Source organism: Rhynchophorus ferrugineus, unplaced genomic scaffold (genome assembly GCF_030347505.1).
Source record: "Rhynchophorus ferrugineus isolate W39M unplaced genomic scaffold, kcgeb_rfMv2 rfM4, whole genome shotgun sequence".
NCBI lineage: Eukaryota > Metazoa > Arthropoda > Insecta > Coleoptera > Curculionidae > Rhynchophorus > Rhynchophorus ferrugineus.
In genome coordinates this window covers 1,705,983-1,733,889 of record NW_027472583.1, presented here as the reverse complement: position 1 = coordinate 1,733,889, position 27,907 = coordinate 1,705,983, and the positions used below count along the sequence as shown (strand labels likewise).

General features: G+C 29.5%; 1 protein-coding gene across 4 annotated transcripts in view; it reads right to left on the bottom strand.

Annotated features, from left to right (window-relative positions):
• LOC143195929 (uncharacterized) overlaps positions 1-27,907 on the bottom strand; it is a 351,357-nt gene that overhangs the window by 144,789 nt on the left and 178,661 nt on the right. For 3 of the 4 annotated variants that reach the window (XM_076403457.1, XM_076403456.1, XM_076403458.1), the window contains one exon: positions 15,431-15,490. In XM_076403457.1, the coding sequence (XP_076259572.1) occupies positions 15,431-15,490 (60 nt within the window). Of the gene's footprint in view, positions 1-15,430; positions 15,491-15,550; positions 15,594-27,907 lie in introns of those variants that run through there. The other variant, XM_076403459.1, reaches the window with a different exon arrangement.

The window sequence follows — 27,907 nt, the reverse complement described above, 5'->3', positions numbered from 1 at the left end:
AAAGAGTTCCTGGTTCCCTATTTTTATAACAATTAATACTGGTTACATAGAGCTCACTATTACATAGAGAGTATTCATTATCGTGATGTTATATACCCAAATATTACAGTCCCACATCTATGAAAATCAAACCAAAAAAAATTCAGAGTAAAGCAAAATGATATTTATACTGAGCTGAAAGTAGCGAGTCATTTTTACGTTATGTTTAATTACCACACTGCCGCTATAAATAATTTATTACAAATAAAAATGTGAAAAACCAAATCATCTTAAACACTATTACACTCCATAATCTGTAAGCAGCTAGAGCGGCTGACTACAATTCTTCGCTGACTTCTATCATGAGATCAACCATTTGGGTGGTATAATCGGCCCCAAAAACAACATGGATCCAAATCAAAGAAAACAATCTAAAAAATAGAAGACTGACATAATCCGAAGCTAAAACAGTTGAGGCCGATCGCCAAGTTCCCTAAAAACTTTGTTCAAAGAAACAATGTTGATGTTAAGTTGAAATAATTATAAATAATAATACTCTATTTAACTTTTCGATTTTTTATAAATACTCTTAGCAATTTTACAGTTAAAATTAACTGCTATAAAAATATAATATTGGCCAGATTTCATTCAAAATAGATATATTTTAATTCGGACCGAGTTAGCGAAATCGAAAACAAGGTTAGTGTAAACAAATATTGGGAAACTTCTATCACAAGAAAATGACAAACAATATGGAATGATTTATCGGCTTAATTCAATATCGCTACAGCTAAAGCGACGTGTTTTTAATTAAAGGTTTCCTTAGAGTAATAACTAGTTTTATTAGTTAATTTCTAGTCTTAATTAATTGTTTACGGAAAGTAACTTGCCCTCAATATATAGCCATCGCGAGTGTTTTTGTTTATTATTGGTCTATTACTCTCTCCTTTATACATATTGATCAATGAGTGTGTATTTCTATTAGAGGTTTACTAACAACAAACTGGAAAATAAGGTGTTAAAACCTTCAATAGATTCTAGTTGTTTTTTTTGGTTCCAAATTATGAACGTTTAAATTAAATAAAAAATAAAATAAAAACTCTATTTTTTTTTTTAATTCCTAGAAACTGTTTATTCTCATGTTCTTTCTATAAGCTCACCTGAATTGTGCCCATTGCATATTACAATTATCTTTTCTAATCATCAGTTTCGCACTATACAGTCTGTGTTTCTGTTGAATTGAAGGGGCAACTTCTACTTTTAAAATGATTCTACATTTTTTTTGATAACATCTTTATTATATATGCTTACTACAATCTTAATTATAAATTAATTTATTACCTCATTTCATTTGTACTTGGATTAATTTACAAGCAAGACCACGTGATAAACTAAGAACGTGGATCGTTCTTAGTTTATAAGTTATACAATGAAAAGTGTATTTTCAAGAAATTAGTTGATTTCTGTTTATGTTATATATCTTAAGATCTATACCTCCATAGAGTATTTAACATGGATTTTCGTTTATTTCCCCTCAAAATACATATATTTTGAGAGTTTTATCATTATCCAAGAGATAAAACATTTTGGCACTTTTTCCATGTATATAGTCGTGAAAATTTGCGATTTTTGCCATTTTCAAGCATTTTGCTGTCATTTGCATTGAAATAATCACATGTTGATGAAAATTACGGGGATTATACACAATTTAACGCCCAATCGAATGGTGGTATAATAATTCGTAGATCGTTCTTAGTTTATAAGTTATGCAGTGAAAAGTGTATTTTCAAGAAATTAGTTGATTTCTATTTATGTTATATATCTTAAGATCTATACCTCCATAGAGTATTTAACATGGATTTTCGTTTATTTCCCCTCAAAATACATATATTTTGAGAGTTATATCATTATCCAAGAGGTAAAACATTTTGGCACTTTTTCCATGTATATAGTCGTGAAAATTTGCGATTTTTGCCATTTTCAAACATTTTGCTGTCATTTGCGTTGAAATAATCGCATGCTGATGAGAATTACGGGGATTATACAAAATTTAACGCCCAATCGAATGGTGGTATAATAATTCGTAGATCGTTCTTAGTTTATAAGTTATGCAATGAAAAGTGTATTTTCAAGAAATTAGTTGATTTCTGTTTATGTTATGTATCTTAAGATCTATACGCCCATGGAGTATTTAACATGGATTTTCGTTTATTTCCCCTCAAAATACATATATTTTGAGAGTTTTATTATTATTCAAGAAGTAAAACATTTTGGCACTTTTTCCATGTATATAGTCGTGAAAATTTGCGATTTTTGCCATTTTCAAGCATTTTGCTGTCATTTGCATTGAAATAATCACATGTTGATGAAAATTACGGGGATTATACACAATTTAACGCCCAATCGAATGGTGGTATAATAATTCGTAGATCGTTCTTAGTTTATAAGTTATGCAGTGAAAAGTGTATTTTCAAGAAATTAGTTGATTTCTATTTATGTTATATATCTTAAGATCTATACCTCCATAGAGTATTTAACATGGATTTTCGTTTGTTTCCCCCCAAAATACATATATTTTGAGAGTTTTATCATTATCCAAGAGATAAAACATTTTGGCACTTTTTCCATGTATATAGTCGTGAAAATTTGCGATTTTTGCCATTTTCAAACATTTTGCTGTCATTTGCGTTGAAATAATCGCATGCTGATGAGAATTACGGGGATTATACAAAATTTAACGCCCAATCGAATGGTGGTATAATAATTCGTAGATCGTTCTTAGTTTATAAGTTATGCAATGAAAAGTGTATTTTCAAGAAATTAGTTGATTTCTGTTTATGTTATGTATCTTAAGATCTATACGCCCATGGAGTATTTAACATGGATTTTCGTTTATTTCCCCTCAAAATACATATATTTTGAGAGTTTTATTATTATCCAAGAGATAAAACATTTTGGCACTTTTTCCAGTCGTGAAAATTTTGCGATTTTTTGCTTTGAAGACCAGTGCGAGATAAATAAATCAATATGTATTCCTCATTTATAAATTTATAATAACTTAAGCTATAGTTTACACTAAATGTATACACTTTACTGGTTTCCTGTGCGTTGTCCAGTAGTTGTATTGCTTCCACGTTAGCATGATTTAATAATCTTCCTTCGTGTTTTAATGCGAAATCTAGGATAACAAATCCATTTGATTTCCAGGTCATCGTGCAGTTATTCGTTGATTACGTAGCGATATGCATTGATAATTAATCGAAGAATCTTCTTTTGGCAGCGTTGGATGAGTAGTTGATTTAAATTTTTTAGTTGCATATTTGCACCCCATGAGTCCAAATTGGCTTTATGATTGCCCGATTAACCAGTCTAGTTGTTTTATTTTGGTTCTAATGTGTTTCATGATGTTTTCAATTTAATCTACCATCAAGATGTGTGCCGAGGTATTTAGCTGATTCTGCTTGAGGAATCGGGTATCCATTTGGAGATATTAAGTTGAATTTTCCAATCTTTAGTCAAAATGGATTTTGTTGGCTCCCACTTGTACTTTTCTGCTGCCCTAGGCAGACATGTCGTTTGCCCTAATAATTGTGTTATCAGATGATTCCACATGGCAAAAATTGTGGATGCTCTGTATCGAATAAGTGCCTTATTTTCTTCACCTGCTCGATGAAGTTATTTATATATATTTTGGTTTTTAAGATATGCAACAAAAACCCATTCACTTTTTGAAAACACACTTTACATTGTATAGTTTAAAAACAAAAGTTGTATAAAAATTGTTATGTCACCACTGGATTCAACATAAAATTTTTTATAACCCGCGTAATTTTCATTAATTTGCCATCATTCAAGCGGAAATAACAACAAAAAGCGTGAAAACCTCCAAAAATCCTAAATTTTCATGGCTATATTCACGAAAAAAATGCCAAACCTTCAAAAAGCCTCTCAAAATATATGTACTCTGAGGCGAAAAAAAACGAAAAGCCATGTTAAATTATTTTAGGGTATATCATTTTTATTTTTTATCATCATGGTCCTTATATTTTCCACTAACTTGTAATTATTAGAATAGAAATGATAGTAAAATGTTTGAAAAAGTTAAAAATTCACTACTTAAATATGGAAAAAGTGGCAAAATATTTTTACCTCTTGAATCAAACTACAAACTCTCAAAACATATGTATTTAGGAGAGAAAGAATTGAAAATCTAACTTAAATTGTTTTAGGATTTATAGTTTTATTATATTGGACATATACAGATTATTCTTTTTAATATAGGAATTTTCATTGATTTATTATAGTAGGTTATGGAACTATCGAGTAATCAACCTAATAATTTTACAAACTCAAATGACATTTAGTGTGTGACAATGTGTTTTTATGTTTTAAATACCAAGGCATCAACACCAAATGGATTCATATACGTTCATATACACATACAGTCCGATAAATATTAAATCAATATTTATAAAAGATATTTCCATTTTGAAGTTTTCATAAAAAAAATTCAAGCCATCTAACGTAAATTGACAATATAAATATAGAAATGTGCCTTAGCAACGTATAAAAACCATGATGCAAGGTAATTTGTCCAACCTTAGACCGTTACCTTGCAAAAAGCAAATGAACAACTGCATTTAAAAATGTTTTTTATTGTTAGAATTGTGATTGATATCTAAGTAACTTAATAACACACATTTATATTTTCGTCACAAAAAAACTACAATTAATTAAATGGTATGTCGTATGTTGCATAATTCTAACGTTCTAATTATATATACAACGTTTTGCTTATGATACAAAGGTTCAGTTATAATTATTCAAAATAGAGAGATTAATTCACTTTTTGATAAGACACAGTTTTTTCATTATCTTCTTCACTACGTGTTTCCTGTATATAACTGAATTATTCTCTCTATATTTTATTAAATACGCTTATATTACCCGTATTTCCCAAATTTAAATTCAATTAGACTAACTTAAACTTAAACCATGAGTAACACTTATGCACCTTATACAAATTTGTGTGGTTTATTTCGGTTCAATCTACTGTTTCCCTAAGCATTATCTAATGACTTTATTGCTTCCACATTGCTGTGATTTAGTAACCTTATTTCATGTTTTACGACGAAATCTTGCGTCATTTCATGGATTCATTAGATTTTAAGATCAGAACAAGCTCATAGCTGATCATAGCTCTTCACAGCAATAAGCAATGGTAATTAATCGAAGATATTTGTTTCTGCATCGTTGAATTACTGACTTGGGACTGAGTGTAAACCTATATTTGCCTTTCTAAGTCAAAATAGACTTGATTGTTGATTAATATATCAATCTTTTCGATTATTAGAATAGTTAGAGCTATATTTCGAGTAAACAATATAGCTGTTTAATTTTGAACAAGCATAATATCTTCAATACTTCGATTTATTATTTTTTTAGCAAATTAAAACTAATATAAAACGACCAACCATGCCGCTTGTTATAAAATTAAGTGCTAAGTAAAAAAATAAAAAGGATCTCAGTTATTCTCAGATGAGAAATTATTTATAAAAACTAAGGAATATCTAGATAGAAAAGGAAGAGAGCTGAGAAAATAACTAACAAGCTATCTGTTCAAACCAAAAAATAGCGGAAGTGAACAATGATTCTAGGTAAGAAATTGATCATTGATAATGAAGAATGATCGAGAAACAAAGAATAATAGAAAAATATAGGAAAACGTAGATGAAAGGAAATGAGCAGAAAACAAGAGAGAAAATAGAAAGGCCAAAAGAAATAAAACTATAAGAGTAATAAAACTACGAAAAACTACAATAATTAATTTAAAGAACGAACAAGACAACATAACAAAGAACTAATGAACGTTCACGATGGAAGTTTCTATCTTCTATCTTCAAAGGATCTAAAGAGCCTCTCTAGAAGGGCTGATAGCCTTTTATAGTACCCAACTTAGAGACCATCCCAGAAGACTTCAGGTCTATTCTAGCAGAATATTTGCGTGGCTTAGAGTGCTCCTTATCAAATTGTACACTTTTACTTTTTATACCACATAGTGATGTAAGTGTGTTAGCTTCTCTCTCTCTCTCTTCTGTAATTTTCTCGTGAATCTTTATGGTTGTGCATAGCAAAGTAATCCATCTATAATTATAACATAGTCTCTTTTTTCTCCTTATTTTATGTATCCGAACCAATAAGTATTATTTATCAGTCTTGGAGAATTTGTTTCTCTTTCTATACTCTATTGTACATTCGACTAATAATTCAGTAGATTTTTCGCCTAATTTTGTCAGCACATCTATCTAATCTTGACCAAATGAACATATATAAATGTTTTTTTAGTATTTAATTATTGCATTGTTACTAGTCGTTCCCGACTAACCTACAATTTATCTTTATGATAACCTATATCTAGGTACATAACTACGAGAACCCATCGACCCCATAAATAAACTCCGTATGTCCATATAGGTTTCAGTATTTTCTTATATAATAGCAATTTATTATGTACTGATAATTGTGATTTTTTTCCAATTAGTCCATATATTTTCCTACATTTTAATTCCAGTTCTTTGCTTTTCTTCTTTATATGTTCCTTCCAGCGAAGTTTGGCATCAAGATTCATTCCGAGATATTTAGCGTTAATCCTATATGGAAAGAGTATTATTTAATGCTATTGGTGCTTGTAAGGTGAACTGCACATGTACAGCTTTACTTTCGTTAATTTTTATTTTCCAAGGTCACTATATTGTCACTTGCCTGTTATAATGTTCGTGTGGCTTCTTCACTATTGTCTCCAACAGCTATAATCGCAGTATCATCAGCAAATGTAGCCATCGCAATATTCTCCCTCAATACTCCACTTCCTTGTGGTACACCTGCTTTAGCTTCTTTTACTGTAGAGTAAGCTTCTTCTTGTTTAACTCAAAACATTCTGGCTGTAATGTACGATTTTAGTAGTTCCGTGTGTTGTTTTGGTAATATTTTCTGTACTTCATGAACAAGGCCCTCCATGCCTTATTGAAGGCTTGTGCTACATCTAAAAATATGGCTGAGCATACTTTTATAGTTTCGTAGGTTTTTTTCAATAACATCTGTTATTCTGTGAACCTGGTCAATTGTTGAACGCTTGTTAATAACCCCAAACGGGCATATAAATATATGATACGTATATTGTTAAAATATTATTTTCTAAAATTTTATTAGAATGGATAATATCGCAGATCTATTGTAGAAATTGTTTCGTGGAGGTCAAGTACGGCAGCTCGAAATGTCAATTGATGTCGATTAAACCGCTGTAAATTTCACTATTGAAATTGATTATACAATAAAAAAAGTTGGCGTGCATATGTGTGGGGTAAAGACTGGCGCGGTGGCGATCGGGGAAAGGGCATCAGGACGGACGAGAAGATTGTCGTGAAGTTCAAAATGATAATGTTCCAATTTCGAGATGCTCACACAATTCGTTTTATTGGGTTAATAAACGGGCTAACAGTCATTAACATTCGTTTTCTATTAAGCTAATAGACGGTTTTCATTTCATATGGTTTCGTTCTTCATGTTCTCGAATTAATGTAGGACATTAGAGCCATTATCCTATCCATTCGTTAATATAATTCGTACACTTCATAAATAATTCGTAAATACATGTATTTTGGGTCGAACTAAAGACGAAATAACATTCTTAATTGCTTCAGGATTTATATTTTTTAAGAATTCAAGTGTATCCTCATACTTTTGGAAAATTCAGTTTTCATTGTATAACTTAAAGTAACAACTTAGTAAATTGTATAGCTAAAGGTTGTATAAAAATTATTTTATTACCACTTGATTCTACATAAAATTCTTTATAATCTGTATAATTTGCATAAACCTGAGATAATTAGAACGAAAATGAGAGCAAAAAACTTGAAAATGGTAAAAAATCGCAAATTTTCACATACATGGAAAAAGTATCGATTCTTTTCATCTCTCGGATAAAAGTAAAATTCTCAAAATATATGTATTTTGAGATGAAAGAAACAAAAAGCCCTGTTAAATTACTCTAAAATTAATAATTTTCAAGATATACGACATAAACTGAAATCTACATATTTTTGGAAAATACACTTTTCATTGTATAATATAAAATCTGAATGTTGCATCAAAATAATTTTATCACCACTTGATTCAACATAAAATTCTCTATAACTCCTGCAATTTTCACTAATCTGAGATTATTAGAACGAAAATGACAGCAAAAAACTTCAAAATGGTAAAAAATCGCAAATTTTCACATACATGGAAAAAGTATCGATTCTTTTCATCTCTCGGATAAAAGCAAAATTCTCAAAATGTATGTATTTTGGGATGAAAGAAACAAAAATCCATGTTAAATTACTCTAAAATTAATAATTTTTAAGATATACGACCATAAACTGAAATCTACATATTTTTGGAAAATACACTTTTCATTGTATAATATAAAATCTGAATGTTGCATCAAAATAATTTTATCATCACTTGATTCAACATAAAATTCTCTATAACTCCTGCAATTTTCATTAACCTGAGATTATTAGAACGAAAATGACAGCAAAAACTTCAAAATGGTAAAAAATCGCAAATTTTCACGACTACATACATAGAAAAAGTGTGGATTTTTTTCATCTCTCGGATAAAAGCAAAATTCTCAAAATATATGTATATTGGGATGAAAGAAACAAAAATCAATGTTAAATTACTCTAAAAATAATAATTTTTAAGACATACGACATAAACTGAAATCTACATATTTTTGGAAAATACACTTTTCATTGTATAACATAAAATCTAGAGGTTGCATCAAAATAATTTTACCATCACTTGATTCAACATAAAACTCTCTATAACTCCTGCAATTTTCATTAACCTGAGATTATTAGAACGAAAATGACAGCAAAAAACTTCAAAATGGTAAAAAATCGCAAATTTTCACGACTACATACATAGAAAAAGTGTGGATTTTTTTCATCTCTCGGATAAAAGCAAAATTCTCAAAATATATGTATTTTGGGATGAAAGAAACAAAAATCAATGTTAAATTACTCTAAAATTAATAATTTTTAAGATATACGACCATAAACTGAAATCTACATATTTTTGGAAAATACACTTTTCATTGTATAATATAAAATCTGAATGTTGCATCAAAATAATTTTATCACCACTTGATTCAACATAAAATTCTCTATAACTCCTGCAATTTTCATTAACCTGAGATTATTAGAACGAAAATGACAGCAAAAACTTCAAAATGGTAAAAAATCGCAAATTTTCACGACTACATACATAGAAAAAGTGTGGATTTTTTTCATCTCTCGGATAAAAGCAAAATTCTCAAAATATATGTATATTGGGATGAAAGAAACAAAAATCCATGTTAAATTACTCTAAAATTAATAATTTTTAAGATATACGACCATAAACTGAAATCTACATATTTTTGGAAAATACACTTTTCATTGTATAATATAAAATCGAAAGGTTGCATCAAAATAATTTCACCATCACTTGATTCAACATAAAATTCTCTATAACTCCTGCAATTTTCACTAACCTGAGATTATTAGAACGAAAATGACAGCAAAAAACTTCGAAATGGTAAAAAATCGCAAATTTTCACGACTACATACATGGAAAAAGTGTGGATTTTTTTCATCTCTCGGATAAAAGCAAAATTCTCAAAATATATGTATTTTTGGATGAAAGAAACATAAATCAATGTTAAATTACTCTAAAAATAATAATTTTTAAGACATACGACATAAACTGAAATCTACATATTTTTGGAAAATACACTTTTCATTGTATAACATAAAATCTAGAGGTTGCATCAAAATAATTTTACCATCACTTGATTCAACATAAAATTCTCTATAACTCCTGCAATTTTCATTAACCTGAGATTATTAGAACGAAAATGACAGCAAAAAACTTCAAAATGGTAAAAAATCGCAAATTTTCACGACTACATACATAGAAAAAGTGTGGATTTTTTTCATCTCTCGGATAAAAGCAAAATTCTCAAAATATATGTATTTTGGGATGAAAGAAACAAAAATCAATGTTAAATTACTCTAAAAATAATAATTTTTAAGATATACGACATAAACTGAAATCTACATATTTTTGGAAAATACACTTTTCATTGTATAACATAAAATCTAAAGGTTGCATCAAAATAATTTTACCATCACTTGATTCAACATAAAATTCTCTATAACTCCTGCAATTTTCATTAACCTGAGATTATTAGAACGAAAATGACAGCAAAAAACTTCAAAATGGTAAAAAATTGCAAATTTTCACATGGAAAAATGTGGATTTTTTTCATCTCTCGGATAAAAGCAAAATTCTCAAAATATATGTATTTTGGGATGAAAGAAACAAAAATCAATGTTAAATTACTCTAAAAATATTAATTTTTAAGACATACGACATAAACTGAAATCTACATATTTTTGGAAAATACACTTTTCATTGTATAACATAAAATCTAGAGGTTGCATCAAAATAATTTTACCATCACTTGATTTAACATAAAATTCTCTATAACTCCTGCAATTTTCACTAACCTGAGATTATTAGAACGAAAATGACAGCAAAAAACTTCAAAATGGTAAAAAATCGCAAATTTTCACGACTACATACATGGAAAAAGTGTGGATTTTTTTCATCTCTCGGGTAAAAGCAAAATTCTCAAAATATATGTATTTTGGGATGAAAGAAACAAAAATCAATGTTAAATTACTCTAAAAATAATAATTTTTAAGATATACGACCATAAACTGAAATCTACATATTTTTGGAAAATACACTTTTCATTGTATAATATAAAATCTGAATGTTGCATCAAAATAATTTTATCACCACTTGATTCAACATAAAATTCTCTATAACTCCTGCAATTTTCACTAACCTGAGATTATTAGAACGAAAATGACAGCAAAAAACTTCAAAATGGTAAAAAATCGCAAATTTTCACATACATGGAAAAAGTGTGGATTTTTTTCATCTCTCGGATAAAAGCAAAATTCTCAAAATATATGTATTTTGGGATGAAAGAAACAAAAATCAATGTTAAATTACTCTAAAATTAATAATTTTTAAGATATACGACATAAACTGAAATCTACATATTTTTGGAAAATACACTTTTCATTGTATAACATAAAATCTGAATGTTGCATCAAAATAATTTTATCACCACTTGATTCAACATAAAATTCTCTATAACTCCTGCAATTTTCACTAATCTGAGATTATTAGAACGAAAATGACAGCAAAAAACTTCGTAATGGTAAAAAATCGCAAATTTTCACGACTACATATATGGAAAAAGTGTGGATTTTTTTCATCTCTCGGATAAAAGCAAAATTCTCAAAATATATGTATTTTGGGATGAAAGAAACAAAACTCAATGTTAAATTACTCTAAAAATAATAATTTTTAAGATATACGACATAAACTGAAATCTACATATTTTTGGAAAATACACTTTTCATTGTATAACATAAAATCTAAAAGTTGCATCAAAATAATTTTACCATCACTTGATTCAACATAAAATTCTCTATAACTCCTGCAGTTTTCACTAACCTGAGATTATTAGAACGAAAATGAGAGCAAAAAACTTCAAAATAGTAAAAAATCTCAAATTTTCACGACTACATACATGGAAAAAGTGTGGATTTTTTTCATCTCTCGGATAAAAGCAAAATTCTCAAAATATATGTATTTTGGGACGAAAGAAACAAAAATCAATGTTAAATTACTCTAAAAATAATAATTTTTAAGATATACGACATAAACTGAAATCTACATATTTTTGGAAAATACACTTTTCATTGTATAACATTATAAGGAGTGTAATCCAACGTGTTTGTGTGAAGTACTTCGAAAGAGTGTCAGTGCATCCCAATGTACTCGCTAATCAGCTAAATATGCGACGTGATAGTGAAGTGCGTAGACTAAAACGTTTAAAACCACCTGATCTGATTACTGGACATATGTAGAGTTTAGAATAAGCATTAGAATAAGACTAATTAATTAAGATAATATTTTATACAGAAGATTGCTTAATGAAGTGATTTTCTACATGCCATGTACATATAATATAGACATAAGAAATACTTATTGCCAATAGGGCAGATTGTGGACTCACGAAGAGTAATAAAAAAAAAATGTATAACATAAAATCTAAAAGTTGCATCAAAATAATTTTACCATCACTTGATTCAACATAAAATTCTCTGTAACTCTTGCAATATTCACTAACCTGAGATTATTAGAACGAAAATGACAGCAAAAAACTTCGTAATGGTAAAAAATAAACCTGGCATTATTGTATATGTTAAAAATTGCAGTAAAAAAATAGAAAACGTTAAAAATCGCAAATTTTCACGACTATATGGAAAAATTGGCAATTTATTTTATCACTTGGACAAAGATAAAATTATCAAACTATAGGTTTTTTGGAGTAGAATAAACAATAGTCGATGTTAAATGTCGATTGCTTAAGGATTTATACATTTTAAGACATGTGACATAATCAAAAACCTACATGTTTTTGGAAAATATATCTTTCTTTGTATAGCTCAAAAACTAAAGGTTCTATAAAATTTATTATTATTTTTATTATTTTATTTTGCTACCACTTCATACATTCAACATAAGATTGTTTATAACCTTTGTAATTTTCATTAACCAGTGATAATTTAAACAGAAATTACAGTAAACAACTTAAAAATTATCAAACATCGCAAATTTTCGCGACTGTATATCTGGAAAAATTGCCAAGTTCTTTCAGCGCTAAGATAAAGATAACACTCTCAAAATCATATCATATATAGTTTGACGTGAAAGAAACGAAATAAATAAAAATCCACATATTTTTGGAAAATACATTTTTAGTTGAATAACTATAAAGAAAATAGTATAAAAAATTATTTTACTACCACACCATTCAACTTAAAATTCTTTATAATCACTGTAATTTTCATTAATTTGAGACTTTTGGACCAAAATGGGAATAAAAAAAGAGAAAGGCAAACATTTTAGCGAATTTTTATGATTATAAGAATCTGCAAAAAGTCAGTAACCGCTAGGAGCCAGATCTGGACTACACGGTGGATGAAGATTCTTTTTCATCGACTTTTGGCACGGTGTATTATTCATTAAAAGTTGTTCCACAAAAATCAGTGTAATATTTAAAGTAAAACGCAGATTGTAATAAAGTTATGACGCTTACCTTTTGAGGGTTAAGAGTATTAGATTATCTTTAGTAAGATTGGATGTGAGATCACCTATACGTCAAGTATGAGACTTAGTAAGTTATGTGCTGTGTTATTATGAAGAATTGTAGGAGGACTCCTAAACATATATATCATAGATTACTTATGCCGACTAAAGCTAATTATCATATATTGATGAGTAATGTCGTTTTATAATAAGCACGCATATCGATTCCTATCGGAAAAAAAGCCACATAAAAATAAATCAGATACATCATCTATTACAGAAATTATTGCGTAGCCGAATTGTTTGCCAAAATCATCATTAGAAACGGTCTGAAATTTTGGCTAGACATGTCGGTATTCGCCATTTGGACAGACACCAGCAAAAAATCTGTTTTCAGTTGCTCGAGGCGTCAAAAACACTTTGTTCTTCGAAAAATATGATCAATAAAACGAACAACAGCTCAAAACATGTAACAACAAATAAAATCGTACATCATCCAATCGCTAATTGTACACAGATGATGAAGAGAACAAATTAGGATGGAGAATTCAAGACGAAAAAACAAAGGCTACAAACAATAATCTTGAAACAACCTAAATAAGCAGCTTCGTTCGTTAAATTAAAACAGAATACGAACTCCATACAATAACTTTTTAACTAGGTATTAGTACAACTTGTTTATATTTAATCTTTTTAATTCCAATTAATACTCAAATTATCATATTTTAACTTATATCAGTTGTATGTAGTTCCTATGATTTTAACAATAAAATTGTTTAATTAATATTTATAATTCCAAAAAATTCTAACCACAAATTCATCAACATCCTGTGAGTATAATCTGAATACTAAACAGAGATTATCGGTTCTCGCTAATATTACTCCGTTTGATGCTCAAAATGAGTATCTGCCAATATACTTGATATAAAGCTATATGCTTGATATAAAGGACAACATATTTGAATAAATTCATGTAAGGATAAAATAAAAAGCATCAAATTTAAAAATGTATAAACCTGCTGCCATCTCTCGGCGGCCACTGGTAACAATCATTAGCAATACAACTTATAATGTTCTGTAGTAGATGGCGGGACAAATAAAAATAATTTTCAACGGCATTTGTAATCCGCACTATCATTATTTGATAATATTATTTTATAGGGAATCGTTAAGAAAACTTTTATCAACAATTATACCAAATATTATTTGAAAAATATGAAATAAGATTTAAAACAATAGACAAGAAATAACTATATTGACTTAACATAAATTAATGTAGGTGAAATGTTGAATGACATAATAAACCAGAAATACAAGTAAAGATCTAATTAATAGTCTAGAGCTATTAGAATAATTACTAACAACTAACTAGTTCCAGAAGAAATATTCGTTATTAAATTACGACAAAATGGTGGAGGAACGTTATCAGTAATAATTATGATAACCATTTATAATGATGGAATGGCGAAGGCGTTTTGTATCATTGTAACATATATTTTGAAACATATATTAGATGCTCTGTTTTAATTACAGTTGTTTCTTATATAGAAAAAAAAATTATAAAGAAATGGTGAAGTATATTTAAATGAACCTTTTGAAATATATTTTAGGAAACATGTAACCTTCATAAAACCATTAATATAATAAAGAATATAAAATACTTGCGTTTTCAGTAATAGTTTTTAATGTGTTAATGGTATAAATATTATTGGAAATCTTCCAAAAAAAATTAAATATATTAAATTCAAATGGTTTTCATAACCGCATTCAAATAATTATTAAAATTATATTATATGATCGTGTTATTATGGTGAAGTAAGTTTAAAAATAGTATATTTAATATTTAAATACAAAAATATTATTGAACACTCAAAATCAAATTTAAAATAAATAGTGAAAAAATGGTGAAGGAATAAAAAATATGTGTTTTGAAATATATTTTATGATACTTGCAACCTTCACAAAATAATTAAAATAATCTAGAAAATAAAATACTTTTTATTACCATTTGTATAGTTAATCGTAAAAATATTGTTGTAAAACTTATAGAAAAAATTTAAATATGTTAAATTTCAATAACTTTATAATAGCATTCTGATATTATGGTGAAGGAGTTGGTAACAGACATTTTCTCTGCTCTTCTACAATTAATTGTTAAATTTTGAGTTTAAAAGAGTAGTGTACTCACCAGTATCATTCAGAACACCTTGAATGGCATCATCACTGTACCCTTCTTCTGTCGACATAGCTGTAAGGAAAAAAAACCTGTCAATAAGTCTTCACTTTATTTATAAATATAATAACACACCCCTCAATATGCAGTAAACAATAACAAGCTGCGTCTGTTAAGCACAGGCACTTTGAAGTGTCTACCTATGTTGGAAACAAATCAGCAGAAATCAATTGGTTTTTAATTATTATCCTCTGACAAGAGGAGATAAGATAAGCTCCAAACATAGGGATTTTTACTCAAAACTTGTTAATGTATATTTTCGCTAGTAATTAATTTGAAAACGTTATGCGTTTTAAACTTTAAAATGACAAAATGCAAGATAAGATTGGGTCTTCATAATACATAATGCTAAAACAGACTGAAAAGAATGCTCCAGTTGTAAATTAGTTGCAATACAAGATCAAGCTTTGAAAAACAATGTCATCAAAACAAAGATTAATGAAACTAAGACTATAGATTAGCCTATAGATTATTGCTATCAATAATCGGATATCCAAAATAAGCTTTATCACCATTTTTGGTGTAAAACATAACAAGCAAATGATGGGAATCCAGCTTTACACCATGATGTATCATTATAGTTAAATCCTTTTTGTTCAACTCCTTATTGCTGTAATGTCCGATATTTTTCTGAAATCCAATCCATCCATTGAAATGAATGAAGTATATTCATTCAATTCATGATGGCATGTGTGTATTTTAGTGTCACTAACTCATTACTTGAACTATATTCTATTTTTATTATACGATATAATATAATTTCAAAATTTTAACACTTCCTTTAAACTGAAAGCTTTATAAATCAGATTTAGTACTAAAGATAAATAACAGATATAGGTGCAATTAAAGAGGGTAAAAAATTATAAGTTAAAATATATGAAAACAATAAAAAATTGTCAAACCATAACGGTGATGCACACTGGAATCGAAATAATGTCGACCATGTGCGAATTTGGCTCCATTCGGAGACACCTACACAATTTATTTATACTAAATTTTCTATAAAATAAACAGAGCCTGATTCTATATATATTTTATGAACTTTTTTGAACTGTTGCTCTTCGCCAATATCTGTATATTGTTGTTAAAAAACTCGCGTTTGTTATAATTACATTTATATTTGCAATTTCAGTAATAATTAAGATTTTATATGAACTACCAATACACAAAACAAAAATACGTTATTTATTTGGAAAGGTCAGTCAATGAATCAAATCATGTCCACTTTATGACAAGTTAATTTACAATAATTATATGTATATCCTTATAAATCCTTATATATGAAGGGCACTGACGTCCTTAAATATGAGTCATACTGTGGCCATTGAAAGTGTTTTGTTCTTCCTCCTACCAGTCAGTATTAGTGTTCCACGTGACTGATATTGGTACTGATTTCTCCAGAAGTTTTCTACTGAACCTCTAGTAAGTATTGGATTATTAAAATTTATTTCTTTAGAGTTCCTATTCTTATTCTTTCAATAACTAAATATTTCTATATATTTAACAAGAAAAGAATAGGTGGCGGTTATCTCTAGTGTTGTGTAGACGTCCAAATTTTATTGGGGATAAATATACGCCACAAGAATGAGCAGGAATAGTGACAATATTTATTGAGAATAATCGTTCCATTATTGCCACTCAGTGGAAATTGCCTCAAAAATATCTTAATCGTCCAGTGCCTCACAAAAACACAATTTATCGTAGTAGGACCGACAGCAAACAGCCCTCGTTCTGGAAGACAACGGACATCTCGTAACGCTTGCGTGGCTCTGGTGCGCGATAGTGTTGCAGAGTCTCCAGAAACATCAATTCGGAGACGTGGTTCCCAGTTACACATTTCTGCACGCAGTTTAAGGCGAATTTTGAAAACTGATTTGAAAATGTTCCCGTACAAAATTCAATCAGCTCAAAAATTGCTATCGAGAGATCCTAATCAACGAATTGATTGCAGTAATGCAATCTTAAGGCTGTCTAGTGACGTTGAAGATTTGTCGTCCAAATTGATAATGATGATTCATAATGCCCATTTTCTTCTCAATGGCCACGTCAATAAACAGAACAGTCGGTTTTGCGGAATACAGAATCCTCAATTAATTCATAAAACATCATTGCATCCACTAAAAAGAACTGTATGGTGTGGTATTCATGCTGGAAACATCATTGATCCCTATTTTTTTTAAATGACCTAGGTGTTGAAATTTTTGTGTGCCTGAAATGGAAGAGCAAGGTCTAGGGGACATGTGGTTACAGCAAGATAGGGCCGCAGCACACACAGCTCGTTCAACAATTCAATTATTGAATGATATGTTTCCAGGAAGACTAATTTCGCGAAGTCGCCAGATCTCTGGATTTGACAGCACCAGACTTTTTCTTATGGGATTTTTTAAAATCAAAATTTTATGTGAATAAGCTCCAAACGATTTAACATCTTAAAGACAATATTCGTCACGAAACTGAAGAAATTCAGTGTTATATATCGCAGGGTGTCATGAAAAATACTTTAAAAAAAGCCTAAAATTGCGAACGAAAAAAAATGTAAAGACCAGATAAACTTTTTATGAAAACCAAACTTACTTATCTTTTCTTTAAGCAAAGCTATATTGAATCAAAATAGTAGCGGGACTCTTGCCCCACGTTGTAATTAAGCTATCAATTGATAAAATGTTGAGATATTTGCTAAATCCATAAGACAAATTTGTTTAGCAGGCTGGACAAGAAAAGTTACTAGTATCAGTTAACTAGTACACATCGGTCACCCGATATTCAGTAGATTTTCCAATAAATTTCGATTACTTAATAGAAATAGAAAGAAAGTCAATATATATTAATAATAATGAGAATTTTATGCGGTATGTTGACATCCATTCTTTTATTTATCAATGGTTTTTAGTAGCACAATTGTTGTTTAACCAAAATTAACGGCGGTTTTTGTTTTTATGAATAATAATTTTCTTTTTTCCAGCGTATAACTGAATTATGCATAAATGAGTATTTACCCACACAAAAAGAACAGACTGGTTTTCCCTATAAAGGTACTTCTGTGTATCTACCCTGTAATTGGAATTCGCAGCTTGTTTTTCTTCTGATGCTTGGATATTATTGCACAAAATACCTTCAGAATTATATTAAGCAATTACGGTATTACCTTAATCTAAAAATAGGTTGTATTTTATTAAGAGAGGAGATTATTCGGCAAACCAAACTCGTATTTGTTTTATATAATAAAAGTTCTTGGAATAGTCGTTAAAATTGCATTATTGGAATTAAATTTATCTCGAATGGTTTTACACAGTTTACCAAAATCACGATGAATCGTTCCAGGTAATGTAATAAATAGTTTATGTGTAGAAAGTTAATTTAACGCTTATTGTTTGCGGGTAATTCCCGAACTTTGAACCTTATATCAGGTTTTCTGCCTTTGTTACACATTGTAATAAAATATGTGTAAGTGGTTTGTTTTTGACGATATTGATATAGATTTAATATGAAGCTAAATAGAAACGTTTCACTTATTACTACGGTATGTAGTTTTTGATTATAATGTTGTTTTTATGCAGAGAAATTGGAACAATATTTGGTAAATAGGGTGAGTAGTGTTGGGCAACATGTCACCAGACATGTTTATGTTGTAAAATCAGATTTATATCGATAATGACAATTTTGCCAATGATCATGATGCCTTTTTTTTAACTTATATCTAGGTATATAAGTAGGAGGACCCATGAAATAATGTTTATACATGTCAGTGTTGTATTTTTTATTAAATGCACCTCACCACACAAGATCAGATTGTTTGATTATTTTGAGCCTGTATCCTGCTCTGGTGGTATCCAAAACTTGTAATACTCCAATATTATCATGAGAATGGAGTCTTTCCTCGTGCTCTCTTGCAATTCTCTTGATTTCTTGACTGACTGTGGGTATCTGAATGTATTGATCTAGGTAGTCAGTCCTGTAGTATTTGGGTGCGCCCACAAGACTTTTCAGGACTTTGTTCTGAAAAATGTATATTTTGTTTATGTTACTCTTTGCAGAATATCCCCATAATTGAACTCCGTACGTCCATATAGGTTTCAGTATTTGCTTATATAATAGCAATTTATTATGTACTGATAATTGTGATTTTCTTCCAATTAGCCAATATATTTTCCTATATTTCAATTCCAGTTTTTTTTTGTTTTCTTCTATATATGTTCCATTCAACGAAGTTTTGCATCAAGATTCATTTTGAGGTATTTACCCTTTTTACTATATGGAATGATAGTATTATTTAAAGTTATTGCACAGATTTACTTTCGCTAATTTTTATTTTCCAAGTTTGTGTCCAATTATTTATATTGTCATTTATATTTATATTGTAATTTTCGTGTGGCTTCTTCACTATTGTCCTCGAGAGCTATAATTGCAGTATCATCAGCAAATGTAGCCATCGTGATATTCTCCATTTGTGGTATATCACAAGCGTAAAGGCCCCAGTACACTTCCTTGTGGTAGACCTGCTTTCGCTTCTTTTAGATTTAGTTAGATTTTAATAGCCAATTCCGCATCCTTTTTGGTCTTCCAATACGTTTTTAATACCAAACTCACAATACTTAAGCTTTTGAAACCATTGCTGACAGCTTGTTTCCCTTAAGTCAGTTTTACCATCTGCTTCTAAAACAATCCTCCACAATTGTCACTTACTTAGCTCAAAATTCTATCAAAAGAAAAGTCAGAAACATGTGGATCTGACAGAAAATCGCCAACAGTTGAATAAATATCACAATGTTGTTACCAAAAGTCAATGCCGAAGATGTCTAATAGGACGATTTAAATCACACAAGTTCAAAAGCCCATTTTACCCTAAGAGAGTTATTTTAATTCCTAATAGTAGGATTCATATCCAAAATAAGTTTAATAAAAATTAATGGGGATGGATAAGGCCCAACGAAAATCCTTTTCCTTAATTTAACTTCTGATAAATGAATAAATAATCTAGACAAATACAAACTTTCAATTAAATTGAATGAGCCAATCGCAATACTGTACTGTAGAAGAATCCTGCGGGGGCATGGTCTTAAAATTATTTTTGTCATTGTCCAAAAGGCGAGAGTGCAAAATCATACTACTCGCTAGTCGATAGGCTAAACGCCGAGGACCATAGTTCAGAACCCACATTAAGCAAAAGAACCAGATGTTCAGATAAATCCTAGTAAGGAGACTATAAAATATTAGTACCCCTATTAGTATATAGTACCCCTATTTCCATTAGGTAATAATGCAATAAACTTTTTAAACTAGTTTTTGATATTGAAATATTAAAAAGGTGAGAAATTGGTGAATGTTTCTTATTATATTTTGAATCAATACATCAAATAATAACGAAATTAGTTAAAACAACGGAAAAGGTTATTTCATCATTGGCCCGTGCTTTTTATTTAAATTTTGTACATTGTAGAAACTAATTATACAATTTTATTAACTATTCTTACTCAATAAATTCAACACACAACAAATATTTTACGTACACATTTTTATGTAATGTTTATCCAATAAACATAAAACCATTTATAATAAAAGACGACAGTTATTAATATCTTTACATCTGATGAAATGACGAAAAACTTAATCGGGACGGTAGATACAAAGCATATATATTAAAATAAATAAATTTACGGCTGTTTTCATCATTCCTTACTTAATCGCCAAACAATCATTATCAGCGCTCTTTTTACGCACATTATAAGTGTTTTTTTTTTCATTAAGAAGCCACCGAAAAATAGAAAGTCCCAGCTATTCAATTCAATCATATATGGTTGTACGAACAATTAAATGTCACTGAGAGATATATGTAACCGATTTGCAAATGATTATGTAAAAATTTGTCTTTTCAGTCGGTCAAAAAACCACACCTGTATCGCGAAAAGTTCGCCGTTGTTTCGATTAATCATTCTTGAAATCGTTCGCGGCGAACTGGACATATGCTTTTGAGACAGAACTAGTTTAAATATTACAGCAAATTCGCTTTAAGGGGTTATACGTTGATTTCTTGCTGCTATAAATAACGCTAAAATACGAAACCGAGTTGAGAGTAATTTAAATTTTTACGAAATGCGGGAAAATCCGAATAAGTGAATGCAGAATACATAAAGGAATTTACCTGCTCCCAATTCCTGTAAATATTTAAGGTATATTGCGGTATTAATGCAAAAACCGAGTATCTACTTCTCCAGAAATTACATTTTAAGGGGTTATACAGAGTTTTAGATAGCATTAACATTAGATGCTTAGTACAAACCTAATTTACAATTACTTAATTTTTAATGGTTGTTGGTCACAAAAAAAATTGCCTCTCGAATAAAAATAAAAATCTCAAACTACATCCATATTAGGATAAAATAACTAGAAACCTATGTTAAAATTCTTTAGACTTATACTTTTTAAGATATATGATCTAAGCCAATATCCCCTAATTTCTAGGAAATGTATTATATTTTCGTTCTATATGTTAAAATCCATCGGTTGTTTAAACATTGTTATACCACCATTTGATTCAGCACAAAATTCTGTTGTGACAAATGATTGCAAAAAATATAAAAATGACAAAAATCGCAAATTTTCGTGACTATATATATAGAACATTTTTCACCCTTCGGATACTAGTAAAACTATCAGACTATATGTAATTTAGACTGAAATAAACGAAATTACGTGTTAAAATACTTTAGATTTTATAGTTTTTAAGATAAATGAGATAAATTATTAATTCCTCGAAAACAAATTTTTCATTGTATAACTTGAAATCAAATGGTTGTTTAAAAATTGTCATATTACCATCGATCGACCACAAAATTCTTTATAATCCGTTCAATTTTCATCGCCTTCTAATTACCTGTACGAAAATGACAGCAAAAAATATGAAAATGGAAAAAATCGTAAACTTTCACTGCGTTAAAGCGATTTAGACTTTCAACGCAACGTAAAATTGACATAGACTAATATTATAATGTAATATAATAATGCAAGCTTCAATGACGAAGGCCATCTTCATTTAGAAGGTTATGAAAGCAAGAAAAACTGCAGATATAGGATTGTTATTGACACAAAGGAGAAATATAAAACATCTGTGCACTTTCGGCGCATAAATACTTTTCTACAGCTATTTTTGCTTCATTCACAACACTTAAACAATAAAATTTTAACTCTCCTGCTAGAAACACTGTATCACCAAAACTATTCTAGTACTTTCAGATGAGTATCAAAAAGTAGATTCGACCACCGACAATTTTTTAAAATACTGGAGAGGTTTTGCTTTGGTTTTAAGATTTCATCAGCGCGGCATTTGCTATGACATCCAAACATATCTACAATTACTAATAAAGGTTTAGAAATGAAACAATAATAGTAGAGGTAAAGAACTTTGAAACTATGATAAGTTAAGTAAACGAACAAACGATTTTCTAGTAAAAAAATATGTACCTTAAAAACGTCAGGTTTGAGACGAAGATTGAAAGGAAAAACGTAACTTTTTAATATACTAAGAAGTACATATTGGAATATCGCCATATTTTCGTTACATATATAACTGTTATACCAAATATTATATATTTTATAGATCCAGAACTTTTGCATTAACTTAACTCATACAAAATTCAATGGTTAATCAGTAACCCCTGTATATATAAACTTAATATAAAAAAAAAACAGAAAGCCAGTGCAAATTTAAAACATAAATCTTTACAAATGTATCAAGACGACAAATTTATCAGATAAAAATTAGAGCTAAGATACATTTTTCTAAAAAAACTAACACCATTCCCTGTTATTTATCACAGATGTCTGTATAAATTACGGTGTATATTCGCATTATAACTTCAAATATCGCGAATAAATTCTTGCAAGATTCTAGATGAAACTGGTTGCTGCCGTAAAGATATTTATTTTCGGAATATTTAATTAATTAGTCAGTTTATTTTATGGCTTATAGAGCGAATGAATATTATTTTATCCTTTAGGTTTATTTCGTATATACCTTGCAGGCACATAAAGTTTTTGTAATCAATTAAAACGTATAAGAAATTAATTTATTTTTTATCAATTAGTAGAGCTCTCGTAGTGCTATCCACAGTACAGGTACTATCTACTCGTTCTAATACTTATATTTCAAGCTAATTTATTATAAATTATACTAACTTATTTAATTTCCATTCAGTTTCTTTTGGACTTTCGGACTTTCTGGAAAATAGTTTAGAATCATAATATAAGTTTATTGTTTTACTCGCTAATAGAGGTAATCCACAAAAATAAAATCTCTGGTACTTAAATTTACTGCTATAGAAATTGAAGTTAGTTCTTCTTCGTTAATTTCTGAGCAGAAAATTTTTTTGTTTTTTCCATGCTATTCATGATTCAGGAGAATCAACAATGATTATGGTTCCTTTTAGCAAGTATGTACTTCTTTCAAGTTAGGCGTCGATATAGGTGCATACCTAGATATTTAGCATCCTCAGTCTGGGGAAGTTGACAATTACTGATATTCACTCATGGACATATTTACACAGGGCAAAAGACATATGGATGGATTATGTTTCATTTGGTTTGATTTTCTATGTCCTCAGCCAGAGTAGTATTTTATTTAAATGTGTCTGGTGGTTCTTTGATGCTCTTATTGGATTCTCATCTGATAAGAGTGCCATGTCGTTTGAATATGTTACCACACTAGTGATTTTTGTAATGGGTAGATCAGCACAACATCGAAGATCAACGTCCAACCCAGTACACTGTCTTGTGGAACTCCTGAATATTTTGGATGCAATTCATTGTCCATTGCCTTATGGTAAAAGGTCCATATGTGAGATAGGATCTTAGTGACTGAAAATAAGGATGAGGGAGAAGTTTTTTTAACTTAACCTGTAACCCAATATGCCGTACTTTATGAAAGGCCTGAGATGTATCCAGAAATGTAGTCGAAAAAATATATTTTGGCATTTAAGTCTAGAATTATTTGGTTTTTCCAGTCCTTGCGCTCATTATAAAGTTTGATGCTTACTAGCAAACCCAAATTCATGTTGTCGAAAAATATTTCCTTTTTATATTGTATTATTAAGCAGTTTATGAACAATATCTCAATAAATCTTGGATACAACCAGATGGTAAATTTATAGCCGGTAGGAGGTTGAAAGAGAGTAAGTAATCTCAATTTTGTTCAAATATGTATTCACTACAGTCCACGTTTTAGCTGCAGAGATATAAATAAAACATGCATCAGTTTCTGAGAACGTTTCAGTTCACCTACAGTTCAATGAAATCACCTGTTAATTGCTATTTAGATTATTGTTATGGCATCATCAATTACAATATTTACAATGTTATTATCGCATAGCATAATTTCCCTTAGGGAGATTATTCACAATCAGCTTTTATTATTACGATTCGTAATAGAGAAAAACTAGTATAACGTAATGCTCGTTTCAGGGATATGATTAAGGTATAACCCCTTAATAAGTTCGGTTATTCGTGAGTCATTGTTCTAATTTTATGTTCGACGTAATTTATTTGTGTTTATTAAAAGGACACATACATGTTACAGTGACCGGCAATAATATTAATACCCTGATGGATTTATTTATAATGTATTTATTTACTGTTTGTTTTCAATAACAACCTGAAATTATAACTGAAAACAGACTTCTTTCATATTGAAAGAAACCTCATAATATTGAATATCGTGGTCAGTATTATTTTATTACTGAGTATATTAATGTAAATCAACAGACACTATGTAACACACCCTGTATCCTACGAAAGCATCTAAGTTATGAAATATCGGTAATGTTTATTATTTGCCAATTCCATGTTTATGTCAAAATTTTATGAAATTCAGAAAAAAATAGCGAAACACTAATTTTTAATGGAAATCGAAGACTTTTTTTTTTAATTAATTATATCTTACATTAGATATTCTTAGTACAATCTTAATTTACAATTAAATTATTACTACTGTTCTGTTGTACTTGGAGAGTACTTATATACTTAAGCTAAAGTTAAAAAATACACTTATACACTAAACAAGTTCGTGTGGTTGGATTGGCTTCAATCTTCTGATCCATTGCGGGTTGTCCCTCAGCTGTAGGGCTTCCACATCGCTGTGATTTACCAACCAAACAATTTCTTGGATCACTTCGTGTATCCAATTGATTTCGAGGTATTCGTGCAGCTCATCGTCCATTACGTAGCGATAAGCATTGGTAATTAATCGTAAAACTTTGTTTTGGGTGCGAGTAAACTAATAACACAGCATTTGCATATAGAATGTTCTATGGACTGTTACCTTTCAAAAAAATTACATTTTCCCCAAACTTTCGAGTAGAAAAATGCCGACTGGTAATTGTAGTTTAACATAATCCCGAAAAATCTAATGCTTATTGTTATTTCCTTGATTATAATCACATTATTATCATCTGCATTCAGGAATAATTAATAACAATCTTCTAACAATTTATGGATGAGCCAAAAATCAGCAGAACACAGGTTGTAAAATAATCAAATTTACAAGCAAACGTGATCGAAATATTATCAGCATGTAAACTCGTGACTACTACACGACATCGTCTGTTCAAATAAGCATCGTCATATTCGCAAGTCGATCTAGTGATGCTGAAAAACCTGTCATTATTTGATCTTTTGGAACCATGGTTTATTGCCACATATTTGATTAATTCATTCCAAGAAAATGTGTTAAAGTAAACCTAATAACTAATAAAAATCCATTTTATTGTATATTTACTTCAATTCAATAAAATATATAAAGAGAAAATGAAAGATACTATTTAACATTAATAATAAACTTAATTATTAGTAATACATAAACAGATATATTAATAATATGCAACAAGCACCAGTATTCTGTTTCTGCATATGTATCAACTCTAAAATATTTTTAATATGGAATAATAAGAGATTATTCTAGATGAAACTGCGAGAATAAATATTATAGAGCGAATAAATATTATTCTGTCTTTTAAGTTTATTTAATTTTATTTTATGTAGCTTAATTAAAATGTATAGAAACGTAATATATTTTTATCAATTAGTAGAAGTCTCGCAGTGTTATCCACAATACAAATACTATCTAATCGTTTTAATACTTATTTTTCAAGCTAATTTATCATAAATGATTTGTGTTAATGTAAATTGATTCCAGATTAACTTATTTCATTTTCTTTTGTTTCTTCTTCTTCAAGTATTTTACAAATACTTCTTCAAGTATTTTTTAGGCCAAAATGGTTACAATAATTATATGAGTTTATTGTTTTACTCGCTAATGGAGGTAATCCATAAAAACAAAATATCTGGACTCGGTAGCTGGTTTATCCCAAATAGCACATGTAATAATAATAGATAATATTTATAATTTTACGCCAAATACAAATAAAAATGTGTCACCGAAATATAACAGGTCAATTGAAAAGTCCCCGGCGTGACACATAGATGGCGTTACTATAATTAAATACATATGTTTTTTAGTTAGCCCTAACCAAAAAAAAACTCAGCTCAAACTAGCTCAAAAGATGCGTGTATAAATTTGACACCTGCCAGATTATAACATTGAATTATAACATTTTGAGTAAGCAACTTTTATGTGTTGATAAAATATTGCTTTTTGAAGGGAAAAAATACAGTTGAAGCAAAAACTTAGCTTGATGCCGAGTTTCCGGAGACTGCTCCATGAAAATCAACTATCAAGTAGTGGTATGCTAAATTTAGACGTGGTGAAATGAGCACCGAAGACTGTGAACGCAGTGGAAGCCCAAAAGAGTTTGATGAAAACCTTAAAAAATCCACAAAATGATTTCGAATGACCGTAAATTGAAATTGAATGAAGTAGCAGACACTCTAGAGATATCAACTGAACGTGTACATCATATCATTCACGAATATTTGAGTATGAAAAACCTCTGTGCAAAGTGGGTGCCGTGCGAGCTGACTTTTGACCAAAAACAACGATGATTTGATGATTCGGAGCACTGTTTGAAGATGATCAAGCGTAATAAACCCCAGTTTTTGAGTTGATTTGTGACAATAGATGAAATATGGCTCCATCTTTTCACTCCGAAGTTCAATTGATAGTCATCCGGGTGGACTGCACATGATGAACCCGCTCCAAAGCGTGGGAAAACGCAACAGTCGGCTGGCAAGATTATGACGTCTGTATTTTTGGATGCAGATGGAATAATTTTCATTGACTACCTTGAAAAAGGAATGACCATCAACAGCGACTATTACGTAGCATTACTGGACCGTTTGAAGGACAAAATCGCCTAAAAACGGCCGCATTTGAAGAAAAAGAAAGTGCTGCTTCACCAAGACAATGCACCATGTTATAAGTCAGTGAAAACGGTGGCAAAAATCCACGAATTGGGCTTCGAATTGCTTCCTCATCCACCGTATTCT